Genomic DNA, 14,346 nt, shown 5'->3' with positions numbered 1-14,346 from the left:
TTAAGGACATACAATTGGACCAGATAAACTGATTTGTTTTTACTCTTGAGGTCGTTAGAGGATCTGTTCCTCAGGGGTCCCATGGGGTTGGGAGGAGCCCCTGGCTCCTTTCTTTTACCAGTTCCATCTATGTGAAGATAAGTCAAAGGTCCTGCTCGACCATTGTTGGCTTCTCTTGGAAGCATGGAGGAAATGATTCCTCCGTGTTGACCCTCCTCTTTATAGACTGGACACTGGTTCAAGTCCATCTGGTGGGGTCACCTTGGCTTCCCTGATCAAGAGCTCAGATGACCCACCACCATTACAGGACATTTTGCGTGATGCTATTAATATGTTTTTTAATGTAAGCTTGTCTTTCCTGGAACTTTGTCTCTAGGAGTTTTCTGTGTCCTGAGTTGACAGCATTATCTTCTAAGGAAACTACACAGTGATACTTAGGAATTCAGGCATGCTACCAGCACTGGTCCATTTTCATCTAAATTCTTGCTTGGGTTTTTCCATCCTTGATGACTGCACCCAAACTCCACTAAGACCAGTTCGTGACCAAGAATTCTTAGAGGAGAGTTTTGTTTTTACTCCTTTTCCAAGAGCAAATAATGAGAAAAGCCTGTTTCCTTGCCTTTGCTGGCTTTATAAATCTAATATCTGTTTCATTTTTTCCCTCTTCTCTAGAATTTAATCTGTGTGATTCCTGGTTCTGTCTAGTTCATTTTCCCACAATGAGCACATCTAAAATTTGATCACCTGTTCCTTGATGACATAGCTACTAAATCAAACCTCTAGCCCACTCAGAGTTGCTGATACATACATGACAGGAGCTTGGATATTAGTGCCAAGAACTGAACCCAGGGCTTTGCACATGTGAGACAATCACTATGCATCTGCAGCCCTTCAGAGCTTGATCACCACCATCCATTACTTTTCTAGCTGATTTCCAGCCTGTGGAAACCCCCACGTTTTCTTACAAATGCAGCCATATATTTCTAATACTCTTTTTCATGTCTTACCTGGTATTTTCAAATATTTTGTAGTGAAAGCATTTCAGGGTATCTAGATTAATATATAGTTGAAAGTTGAAATAGTAAGCATTTGCTTTTTAAATATCTGGACCCTCTAGTTTCTACTCTTCATTTTATTGATTGTCAAATAAATGAACAGGATGATGGAAAGTCGCTCACCTCTACACCTATAAATACTAAATATGCTATCTGAGTTTTTGGAAAAACAACTCTGAAAAAAATGAGATCAATTTAATGGATAGCCTTCAACCCTCATGATAGTTTTTTCTTCTTCTAGAATATTCCAAAGAGTTTCCCTAAAGAGCTGTAGGAGGCATAATCAATGCAGGAATTGTGAATAAGGGGAGTGATTGAAGCCTTGTGCTAGCACCTCACCAGTTCTCAAAGCTGTCTTTCATGGATAAAATAAAGCTTAATGGATAAAAATGCTTCTTGGAAGTAAGCCAGATTTCACATGAAAGGGCTTTTATTTTACTCCATAGGAAAAGATTTCTTAGCAATTAAATATAAAAAATTTAATCATTCAGGCTGTTTCACAATTATACCATGTGGATGATAAAACCTGTTTTATACATTATTGAATAGATTAGTTGTTAAAGTTTTAGCACAGAATCTACACATAATTACTGATAATAAAACAATATTATTTCCTTACATAAAAGCTCTGAGGTGAATAACAAGATCTTTTCAAAGGTTAAGTTCGGAGACGATTTAATGTCTTGAGGAACTATCAAAATGAATCCAGGAAAGCTGTCTTGGTTTCGCATCCTGCAGGCTTCCCTCCTGCGATCCAAAGTACCATGATTTTTCCTCATTTTGAACATCAAGTTATATTACAGTTTCTCACTGAAAGAAGTTCATGTGCTAGGTTTTTATTGTTTTATGTGATAAGCAAGGGATTCCTATTAGATATTTATGGATCACAGAGATGGATAGCAAGGAAAGTCTATTCTCATTGAGCCTATAGTCTCATGAAATACTGAACCCTTAACATCTATTAGAACAACTAGAAAGAGTTCAAAAACTAGCTACTGAGGGCCATGCATTTATCTTCTCTCCCAATGTAGACAGTTGACATCTTGGGACAGCCAGTTCCTCCACGTAGCACCAAACAAAACAGAGTTAAAGATATTAAAGAATCCTAACAATAACCAATTTTAAAGGCTTTCTATCATGAGTCTTCAATGAGAATCACAGATATCGCTGAAATAGAAAGTACACACAACACTGCTCACAGTATTGAGCATTCTGTCTTGAAGGGCTATGTCCCCCAGAGTGAAAACAGCAGCTGTACAAAATTAAAACAAAAACTGCAAACACAGCAGAACTTTATTCTAGGAATATCTTATGTGATAATATAAGTAGGAGAAATTGTCTTACCAACTTTAGGTAGCCCTCAGCATCTAGAATTAAGTTTTCTGGCTTCAGGTCTCTGTAGATAATGCCTAGTCGATGCAGGTAGTCAAATGCCTCTGTCACACAAGCAACACAGAATTTGGAGGTGGGTTCATCAAAGCTGCCTCTGCAATGACATCATTTTTCTTCTTAGCACTCTGGATACATGTCTTTGGTGCTATTCTATGACTCTTTTATTTTGTTAGTAATTTTGCAAGATGTCAGTGTTTGTGTGTATGTGTGGGATGTGTGTGTTACGGTGCACATGTGGAGGTCTCAGAGGACAACCTTAGGTGTCAGTCCCCATCTTCCTCCTTGTTCGAGACAGGGTCTTGTTTTTGTTGTCTGCTGTTGTGTACTGGCTTGGCTCCCAAGCTTCCAGGATTCCCCTGTCTCTACCTCCCATCTTGTAGGAGGATTACAGGTGGGTGCTACCCCCTCCAGGTTATGTGAACTCTGGAGAGTCAAACTCAGGTCCTCATGTTTACACAGCAAGCACTTTACCCATGAGCCTATGCCAATACTAACATTAAAATACATTTTACACTGTAAATGGATTAGACTATGTACTGATCATGAAGGAATTGACAGGAACATGGAATGCAAGATACAACTACTCGCTAACCTTAAAATATCCATATTTATGCAATTCTTCCTAGTAATCATATATGAACCTATAAAAATATAGAAAAAAAGAAAACAAAGACTTTTAGAAAACTGTGGCATATTCTGGAAATATGCAACTATTTCAATGGAAAGCTTGGACCAAATTTCAATATTCATTGCTTGACTAAAAACGGTGTACGTGATCATTTTCATTCCTGTTTGTACAGCACAAAGCAGGAAGTCAGGAAGAAAGAGGAATGCAATACAGGAATTCAATCATTCCTGTTTTGTGCCCTTTGATCTTCTAGTAGAATTCCCCTGTATGGTATAAAGTTTTATACACAGATTGTTCTCCTTTTTTTAATGTGGTAGTGAGTCTCCACATTTTATAACTGAAGGGTATGACTTTGGATAAAAAACTTACTTTGATTCCTGCTTTCTTCACTCACCATATCCTTAGGCAAGTGATTCAAATGTCCTGAGCCTGGAGAACAATGCCTCCCAGATGGTTTTGCTACTTATATAACAGGGTTGTTCTCAGGGTAAATACAGTACCTAGCAGGTAAGAGGACCTCCTTGTCTAAATAGACACAGATTTCGTAAGCAGATTTCCCCAGTGAAGCAAAGATGCAATACGGTAACGCTTTTATGGGCATCCTGAGTGTCTCTTCCTTTTCCTGGTTCTCCCAGTTCAAATACAACAATATGTTCTTAGCACAACATACATCTGCTTAGGTGCTAAATGTTCTTTTCTTTCTTAGCTCGGTACGTCTGAGCTACGAGTGCACTGAGAACCACTTAAACAAATGATATATTGGACCCGCACCCCAGGTGAAATGAATCATTGCAGGTGATATTAGGACACAACATTTTTGGTCCATTCACGTCACTGTCTCTTGCACTGCCCCAGGAAGAATGCACAAACATCTGCCTGTCAGTAGCTCCCTTGATCTAATGCAACACACCCTCCCAGGTCCTCCTTGGCTGTCCTCATCTATTCTACACACTTCCTTCTCCATATCCACCAGGCGGTATTCCTGCCTTGTCTTTTCCCAGCTCTCTGCCTCTCCAAATCTTTGTCATCTTGAAAGTTCACACTCTTCCTCTGATTTGCCATTTAATTACAAATTTCCAACTTCTTTGCAATTATTTAACTTTTGTAAAAGTAAAATATTTTTATATAGCAACTTTCCAGATAAACTCTAAACATTTTTCTAAAGTTTAGACTTTTATCATCTTTTAGATAGAAAAAAAAAATCTGTGTTATCTAAAAACCCCCAAACTGTCATTATGGTGCCTTCTACATAATGGTGCTTGGCACTTATCTGTTATGTTGATTGCATCAAAACCACTCTGAGTGAAATTAAACCTTTGTAGACATCTAACTCCACTTTTGGGTGAGGATCTAACCACTTCCCACAACACCTGCTTTTCAGTATTTGGAATGAGAAACATTTGAGTCTGACCAGGGCCTGCCTCTGCTAACCACATGGCCTTAGATGTCATACCTGCCCTAAGCTTCAGATTCTTCAATTCATTATGCACTTCAGAGGGTGCATAATGTTAGGTAATAATATGCAATGATTATTACTTTATTTTCTTATACTCTTTCCCTAGTATCGTCCTTTCTGCTCTAGATCATATGTGAGTTGATGGAAGTGATTGCTTGTAACTTTTTTCCATTACCTGTCCCTTAATATACTCCATAGCTCCCCACCTAAGCAGGCCTCCAGAAGCATGTATACATATTTATTGTCCTTGAAAGTACGATATAATCTGTAGAGACAGATGAAAACATATGATTAGAAATATAGTTCTAAAACTCTTTAAAGTTAAGATTGTCATCAGTAACATTTTGAACAATGACTCCCATTTCCACTAATATCCTACAGCTCCCTGGTCTCCTCACCAAATCCTCTTTGATCATTTCTGCCCACAGACTGAACTTCCTTACCTCTACTTCTCTGTAAAAGTCATCCTGGAAGGCTAAGCTCCAAGGCCACTTTCTCAATAAGGTGGCTCATTAGCCAGGTGTGATGGTGCACACCTTTAATTTCGGCTTGTGGGAGAGAGAGGCGGGCAGATCTCTTTGAGATCGAGGTCAGGCTGGTCTACATAGTGACTTCCAGGTCAGCTGTGGCTACAGTGAAACCATGTCTCAAAACATAATAATAAATAAGCTAGCTTATTATTTCTTCTACTAAACAGGGCCTCTCCTTCCTCCCCAAAGCCACAAGCCTGCACATGCATCACCTTAATATTTGCTTTGCATAATAGTTAATTATACACATGTTGTATGTCCCTTAACTGGTTAGCTAATACTGGAACTAGACTCTGAGACAGAGATTTTTAAATAGCAAATCTAGTGGGGAGTGGCTGGCAAAAACAAATAGGGGTAGCAGCCTGGATAGGCTTATTCCATAATATAATTTCAATAAAGTTCCCACCTTCAACATAATGGTGCTTGGCACTTATGTGTTATGCTGCAGTTGGTTATCCCTTGAAAGGGGATGCTAAGTGAAGTGGCTCTGATCATTATGAACAATACCTGGGAAGGACTGAAGTATTATGCTCAACAGGACACCACACTCGAAGCTGATCGAAGCTAAGGTAAGGGGAGCCTCCGTCTTGGTGTGATGCCTGGGCAATGTACCATACTGAACACTGGGTGAAAACAATTTCTGGTGCTTAATGTTTGAGAGGTCTCTGTTCTCTGTAGCACCACGCCCAAATTAAAGCTGGCAGGAGAGCAGCCAGATCAAGTACAGGCACAAGAAACTCTAGCGAGTGGTTTGTTCAGAAGCTTGGCATGATTGCACACATCTATAATCCCACCACTCAGGAGTAGGAAGATTACTGTGGATTCAGGATTGTCCTGGGCCACATAATGAGTTCCAGGCAGGCCAAAAAATTAAAGTGTTTCAGAGGATGAGCTTCAGAGCCACAGCCCACATGGGACACCTGCTCACCCATTGCTTATACAACTTCAGCTTCCTCTTTGTTTCTCATTTTATAAAATGTATATATATGTATATAATTCATCAGTTTGCATATTGAATATACTTTTATAGATTATTGATGATAAATAAATACTGAAAAATATATATGTACATTTCTGATTCATCTGATTCTCATAATAGACAATGAGTATAATCTTTCCCCACCCAGTCCCTTCTATTTCTTAGAAGACTGACCTGAACATGTTAATCTCACAATACGGTAAATGTTTTCTCTAATATTCTAAATTTTATCAGCACCATGCTGTATGGTGGGCACTTTGCAAGAAATTAACAATGCAAAAATGAATGCAACCCTAAAGTCATCCATCATAATTCACTAGTGAAATACTAATTTTTAAATCATTTTTTTTAATTTTTAATAACTACATGATTAGAAGAAGCATTTCACTACAGCATTAACATATTCAGTGACACAGTCCCGAGCAAGAGTACATCTCTTTCGCAAGTGGTTAAAAGTTTCTATGTTCACAGTTAATACAGTCATGCAATGTTGAACTCAGTATAAGCCCTGTAAGACATAAAATTGAATGAGTCTTTTAACCTTTAAAAAAGATCTCCATTTCATTTTAGAATATATTGTTCCTTGCAGAAAGACTCATTGTTTTTGCTACTAACACTGAGATGCTGGCACATGCATCTCTAATCTGTATGTATCTGATTATTACTAGTCATAATCGGTTGCACTTGGATCCTTGGCACCTGTGTATATCTATAAAGTCATCGAGTAGATTTCAATGGTAATGTTTATCACCTCTACTAATTAGCATGATGTAAATTTCCATGCTTCCTCCTCAAGTGAAATACTAATTTTAAAGGGGAATTCTGGAAAAACGAAGATTTACAGAATCTTTGGAAGATTCTGGAAATATTGCCAGCTTGACTAGGATCAGAATTTTTTTTAACACTGAATAAAGATACACCTGGGAATGTGTATAGGCAGGAAAGTTCTCTCAAGGCACTTCATCAAGTAGTGTAAATTCTCTTCCTTCTAGGCTGTGTATCACCCCAAAGTCACTGAAACCACACTGAAGTGTCATTAAGAAGTCCATAAAAATTTAAGCTGGTTTATAGCAGTAGTTCATGAATATACAAGTAAAGATGGTGATGGCCTAGAACAGTGTCACCCAATCTGGAAATAAGTACAGGGAATAAAGAATATCTATTAGGAGATGGTTATGTTTGTAGTTTGGCATTGCCAGGACTAAATATGTTTCGCTTTAGTCGCCCACATGTACCCAATGCCACTTCTTACACATTCAGCATCTGCCCACTCCGAGCAGTGCCGATGCTTTCTTCCTTATTCCCAAATTCTGCATTAGCTTTGGGTAGAACAATTAATTCAAACTCTTCTTCCATAATCTCCTCTCTCTCTCTCTCTCTCTCTCTCTCTCTCTCTCTCTCACATACACACACACACACACACACACACACACACACTCACTTCTGTTTGTGAGGTTTTCCCTAGATATGAGCAACTGGAAACTCTAACCGCATATCCCATTGGAGAATCAGAGTGGTACCTCCACCCTCCCCATCCTTTGTTGTCTTACACAGAACTGCTCAAAGATGAACCTAAAACAAAAGCTAAGTTTTGGGATGCCAGCAGCTCACTTACTTTACAACGAATGGAGAGCACAGCTCCTCCAAGATCCTCTTTTCTGAGTAGACATGCTCCTGTTGCTTCGTGTCAACTATGTGCTTCTTCCTTATACACTTCATAGCAAAAGCAACATTCTCATTTTTAACCTTAACCTATGTGGGAAATGGAAAGATCCCGCAATTAACTCACTCCAAAAATCTACAATGTATTATAAGTGTATATATATATATATATCACATTTTTAACTGATGAGAGTTAAATTGTTTCACACTTAAATATCAGTCTAGAACTGAGTTTCATTTAAGTTTGTAAACTTCCAACCTATTATTTCCAAAATATTCCATATAACCTGGTCCTAAATTTTTGTATTAAAATAAGAAAAAGGCTGGTTAAATTTAATTTATAGAAATATATTCAGTTTTGATTGTGCAATGCAAACTACTTTGATAAGAATTGCCACAACTTTGTAGTTCTTAATAATCACTTCTAATTTTCAAAGAAAAATCTATCAAATTCGATATCTGTACTATTCAGTAAGGCACCTACTATTCACATGGGGTTATTTAAATTTAACTTAATTAAAAGTAGATATTCATTTCCTCAATTTTATTAGCCAAATTCCAAAGATCAAATGGCACATCTACTTACAGAAGAGCACAGAGGGTGGGGCATTTCCATCAGGGTAGAGATTTTTATTGGAAAGTGAGAGTGTGCTAGTCTGTGTGTAAAAATAAGAATTTTTCCTTAAAAGGAAATTAAGACTTAAAATAAGTATTTGTTCTAATAGGTGTAAAACCCCATAAGTAGACACTACTGGCTAGTAAGTGGAAATGGCTGTGCCTCATATTTTGATCATGTTTACCACTGGTAATACCTATGGATTTAAAATCAAAGGTAAAAATACTGCTTCTTTTACTCTCATCTAAGAAAGTGGTTTTGGCACTGTTAATTCAATCCTTTCACTGTATTCTTTGGTAGAAAATACCAGCGTGGGTGAATAGCCACAAAGAGCATAAGAAATGCTATAAATATTCTTTGCCCTATTAAGAAACTGTTTCCCCTTCACCCATCAGAGATGAGTTCTGGCACAGGTGTCTTGTGTGATACCCGGGTCTATGGCAGCAATTCAGAGCTGCTTGGGCCCAGCCATCCGGCAGACAAAGGCATCGACACAGTTCCCGGTGGTCAGTGCACAGTGAATTGTTAAAAATGTGATGGGCAAAGGAGGACTTGGTCATTGCCAAAGGCTCAGGGCCATCTGCACCCAATAAGGTCACAGATGTCCATGCCAAAGTTTCCTCAGAGCACTTGATCTGGCAGTACCACTTCTGCTACTCTGTGGAAGCTGATTTTTAAGCACAGACAGGTAGTGATGAGGAAGATCACTGGAACCGGGCTATGGCTTCCAGCTGTCCTGAGCACAGTGGAAGGCTGCTCTTCAAACATTTCTTGCCCTCATCTTTCCTTTTTCTCTGATGGAAAATTTTAAGCAACCCAAAAATAGGGTAATGGAAGCGAAATACAAAAGTGGAGGTAGATGTGCTTAAAAATATAGCTGCAACATTAAAGATTCCATTTCCGTGGTATGTCAACTGGCCACATTCGCCTTTTCTTTAGCATACAGAGTTAATGTGTTGTGAATATATGTATCTATTTACATACAATTTTCTGCTAAGAAATACAATATTTTATTTCATAATCTTTGGGAATGCTTACTTGGCACATTCTTCAATAATTAATAGCAAGAAAAGAAGTCATGAAAGGATGTGGTGATGTAATGAGCTTGATAGGGCAGCTAATTATTATTCTACTTACTAGCACAGACCAGCCACTATACACCAGACTGAAAACTTCAGTTTCTCTATTTCAGACTGAAAATTTTAGTTTCTCTATTTCAGTTCTAAACATCATTTTAGATAGCAAAAACAATTCACACATTCCTCCAAGACAAGCTGGAACACAAAGCAAAACAACAAAAACGTCAAAAAGCTTCTCTCAGATGCTTGAAACGTAAACCCCTTACAAGCTCAACTCTTCCGAACCCACCAACGCCCAGTGTTGCGATAATCTCAAGGTTCTGGAATGGGGAGGATGAGGAAAATCTTGCCACCTTCTCCTTCAGCTGAATCATCTCCAGAGAAAGTGCTTTTGACAGCTTCCAGTTAGACATGGAACGCCTGAAGAGAGAAGTTAAACATCACACCCCTGAGCCATTCCCAAATTCCACTCAAGGACTCTCATTTCTGTCACAGACTATCACATAGTTGCCACAAAGACTACCTCGGCTTCAGTAAGAGCAGATTCAAACACATCTCTGGAGAAAAAACAGTAGAATATGGGCCACATTGCACATGAATAGGCAAAAGTTAAGTGAATTTTTTAAGAGGTAAAATGAGGGAATTTTGAAGCATTTGAAATATATCTCAATAATGTTGTTTGTAAATAACCCAGAAAAGGCGTCAGTATAACTTTCTTTTATTAATATAGTCACTCTCTCCACTGGTTAGTAAGAGAAGGTCATAGGAGCCAGGAAACCTCTCATTCTTCCAAAAAGCGTGAGCGATGGGCGAGAGCACGGCACCCTGGGAGAAAGGCTAGCGCCTACCCACCAGTAGAGGAGCGGCAGCGAGGTTAGAACCAGAAGATGAAGTGTGGGGCCAGCTGGGGCGAATGGCGGGGACGTCCTACAAGCGTGGAAGCAAGGTGGGGCTTTTACAGACCTGGGATGAGACCATGAAAGCTAATGGAGGCTGTGGGCAGGGTGCAAAAGCCATAGGCACAACGGCCAGGATGCAATGCAGATATAGATAGATGATAGACAGATGATAGATGATAGATAGATAGATAGATAGATAGATAGATAGATAGATAGATAGATGATAGATAGATATAGATATAGATATATAGATATAGATAGATATAGGTATAGATATAGATCCATAGAGAGATCTATATAAGAAAATATATATATATATTTTTTTTATGTATATGTGTGTATTGCCTGCATGTAGGTAAGTGCAACCATGTTGTGCAATGCCTGAGGAGGACAGGAGAGGCTGTCAGATCCTCTGGAACTGGAATTACTGACAGTTGTTAGCTGTCATCCCCTCTTTCCCTACCATAAAGGACCATGCAAAACTCAAACTAGAAAGGCCTTATGTTAGTCTGTGAGCCTTGGGCCCTTGGGAGGGCATGCAAGGAGCCTCCAAAGAAAGGAAAAGGGAAGAAAATTTGGTGTCACAATCATAATGGAAATTTTTCCCATGTTTTGCTACTTTTGAAGCTTTTCATGGGTTACTCAGAACAAAACATGAAAACACATTTCTTAGTTTACATTTAAGTATTGTTGTGTGGAAATACCCCTTGTCTTTGAATTGAAAGTTACTGTTCTGAGTTATATATGTATAAACTGTTGCTATAGAAGATCTTTGACACAAATATTTCAAAAGCATTCCTTGAAGGAAAAATAAGTATAGATTCAGTACTGATTTAACTCAAAATTTAGTTTTTTCAGAATTTGAATGTATATTTCCAAAAGCATTATCTCATGAGTATAAGCTTAAATTTTAATTCAATAATGTTTTAAGGGCTGGGGCTTACCAGACTGGTAGAGTATCTGCCTAGTATATATAAAGATCAGGGTTCAATCTTCAGCACTAAAAAATTTACACTAAAAATTATAATGTTTAGCAAATAATTATCATTTGATCAAAGTTCCCTATAAATAGAAAATCAACTGATCACAATGACTCCATTTGAAGTACTATTTAACATCCACCTATACACAAATATATCTCTGTAAATTTCTGAACAATTCAAACTATAACCCCACTGTTCACCTGTAACCAGGTCCTTTTAAACCAAGCCAAACTAGTAAGGTATTCCCCTTTTCAGGAAATCTCTCCCTAAAATTTCTACTTATCACTTAAAGTGTTACATACTTATAGACTTAAAAACTCTCCATTCTGGTAATTAAGTGGCATCTATAGAGTTTTCTGGTAACTTTCACATTGAAAGTTACCACACAGGAAATCACACTTGGTGTCCTAACTTTTTCTACTGTAGAAAGGCCAGCCTGACTGAGGAAGGGCTATCTTACTTACTTTGCATGTCTTTTTTCATCATCACGGTTCAGGTTGGCCACATATCCTTCCAGGTATTTTTGGAGTTCTTCAAATGTCCCAACAGTTTGGTTGAATGTTCTAAATAAATAAAATAAAATAAGATGCTCCGTTGTAAAGGTACCATGGCAATTTAATATTCTTCTTTTTCTTTTCTGTGTTTATGTGGGAAGTGTATACATGTGGGGGTAGGTAGTGTGTGTGGAGGCCAATGGGCAACCTTGGGTGTTTTTAGTCAGGTGCTAGGCTGGCTTGTCAAGAAGCCCCAGGGGCATGACTGTCTCTACTTCCCTAGGGCTGGGATTACAGACATCTGCCACCACACCCAATGTTTTTATGTGGGTTCTGGGGATGGAACTTGGAGGGTCTTCACGCTTGCACAGCAAGCAGTTTACAGACTGAGCCATCTCTCTGCCCAACATTTTTCTTAAATACACACACACACACACACACACACACACACACACACATGATTTGAATGGTTATTTATGGATTTTAAATAGTTTTTCAATAATTTATGTAATATTCAAGTTGCTATAATTATGACTAGTTTCTGGAAGTTCTGTAACAGATCCTTTGTGTTAATTAAAGCAAAAAGATTCTCAGTGAGAAAGCATTTTCTATGAATTTCTGTCTTGCAGTTCTGGTTTACCAGAAACCTATTTTTGTTCGTTTTATGGAGACAGTGGAAAGATTTTACATGGTGCTTACTGGGTTGACAGTACTGGGCTACAGACTGTTCTAGCTTTGCTTAATTAAATTAGGTTGTTTATTTTAAAACTCAGGAACAAAATATCTTTCTTCCATCTCTGCTCATTCTCATTTCATGTTCTTTCATAACTAAATCCATTTTTTAAACTTTAGTTTTCTAAGTCTCAGTCAATGTCTTCCATTGACCTCCCTCGTCCTCATGAACCACAGCTGTGTATCGCCCATTCTGCTCTCCTCTGTCTGGGAATTCTCACACATTTTGTTGCCCATTAGGAAGAAGAACCCCTGTTCCTAATAGTGAACGGACTCTTTTCTCAATTAAACATCTGGCACTTCCCCATGCCCATCTCTTACACACCACCTTATTTGGAAACATTAGGACACTTCTCTTCCCTACTATACATAGTATCCTTGAAAATAAAGACCATGCTTTAATCATTTCAATAACATTATAGTCAGTGGATTCATGATAGAATGAAAATGCACCTCAAAACACTTAAAACTAATAAGTTAGTGCCACTTCAAAAGTGTACTGTCACAATTCACTGCTTCTGCACTCATTTAACTAACAACAAATCAGTCTTCATGTTACCTAGCACAGGTTACACATTGGACAGGAGTGTCCACGCTTCAATCCAGGTATGCTCTCCCCTCTTTTGACTCAGTTCTTTAGACTAAACTTTGGTAACTCTAATAAGGCATAAGACAATATTATCATAGAAGCTCTGATTTCTGTAATAGTTAACTTTTTCAAATAAGGGAAAAACTTCTTTTGGACCTACTTATTGCTCTTCATTATTTTTCTTGCTACTAAACTAATTGACTGTAGTAAATAGATCTTGTTTTTTCACAGAGGTGATACTTGTGTCACAGGTCCCTTGAGGTTCTCAGCTCACTGACCTTGAGAGCCATGTTTCAACAGCTACAACACTCTAGTGCTGACTTCAAACAACTTAAATCTCTGCAGATGTTATAGCCCAAGGAGTAAGCAGCAATTCTTTGAGATTTGTCTCAGCAATCTGATGGAGATGTCACCAGCAACTGTTGACATTTGTTTAGAGCAGTTGCCATAAATTATTTCACTTGCTTCATTACAATTTCAAAATGGGAAAGGTAACTCAAACTCTATCCTTCTTGTACCATAATCATTCTAAAAATTGGCTAAAACTCCAAAATTGGAAGAAAGAAATCAGAGTTTTCAGATATTCAGTCACTATATTTCAGTGTAGGGATGGCTTCCTCTACCCAAGCCACCATATGGTAAGCATGTCCCATGTGGACTATGTCAGATGCTGGCACTGCACTCCCAAGGTACAAGTGATATATTTATGTGCTCAGAAAGCTTACAGGAGATTGGCAAGACAGATGTTAAATAAAGTAAAATGTGAGTATCAGTATGGTTAGGGTCTAGAGAAGGCTGTGAGAGATATTATAAGGGCTTAATCTACTCCATGTGTTAATAATTGGGGTGATCATATCATTCATCATCCAAACTGGAATACTTTTCAGAGCAAAACAAGATGCCAATAATAAAAAAGGAACCCCAACGGTCCAGAAATCCACATTGAACATCAATCTAGTTGTACCTGATAGTCAATCTCTCTCACCCATAAATTGCTGCATATTTTTATGGATTACAAGCTGCTATATAAACATATGATGCTTGTAAGCAGAGATGAAGAAGGAAAGCTTTTTCCTCCTTTCCATCATATATTTTGTCCTGGCATTTTGGAGCAATTATACTGCAGCTAATGAACTTTAGTACATGTATATATTTTTAAGGAACTCAAAAACAATTCATTGTTGGAGCAATACTGAGCCAATGCCTCATCCATTTGACAACTGGCATCCAAAAGTACTTTTATTGAAACACA

The 14,346-nt window shown here is 38.1% G+C and overlaps 1 protein-coding gene across 2 annotated transcripts in view; it reads right to left on the bottom strand.

Annotated features, from left to right (window-relative positions):
• Positions 1-14,346, bottom strand: part of Prkg2 (protein kinase cGMP-dependent 2) — a 122,221-nt gene that overhangs the window by 32,000 nt on the left and 75,875 nt on the right. The window contains exons 10-14 of one of the 2 annotated variants that reach the window (XM_008835385.2): positions 11,744-11,842; positions 9,664-9,817; positions 7,656-7,792; positions 4,707-4,796; positions 2,400-2,541 (exon numbers count right to left, since the gene is read on the bottom strand). In XM_008835385.2, coding sequence (XP_008833607.1) covers positions 2,400-2,541; positions 4,707-4,796; positions 7,656-7,792; positions 9,664-9,817; positions 11,744-11,842 — 622 coding nt within the window. The remainder of the gene's footprint in view (positions 1-2,399; positions 2,542-4,706; positions 4,797-7,655; positions 7,793-9,663; positions 9,818-11,743; positions 11,843-14,346) is intronic. The other variant, XM_029564627.1, reaches the window with a different exon arrangement.

This window comes from Nannospalax galili, unplaced genomic scaffold, assembly GCF_000622305.1.
Source record: "Nannospalax galili isolate Female #2095 unplaced genomic scaffold, S.galili_v1.0 scaffold277, whole genome shotgun sequence".
NCBI lineage: Eukaryota > Metazoa > Chordata > Mammalia > Rodentia > Spalacidae > Nannospalax > Nannospalax galili.
The sequence above is the reverse complement of the archived record's forward strand: the minus strand, read 5'-3'. Positions and strand labels throughout refer to the sequence as shown.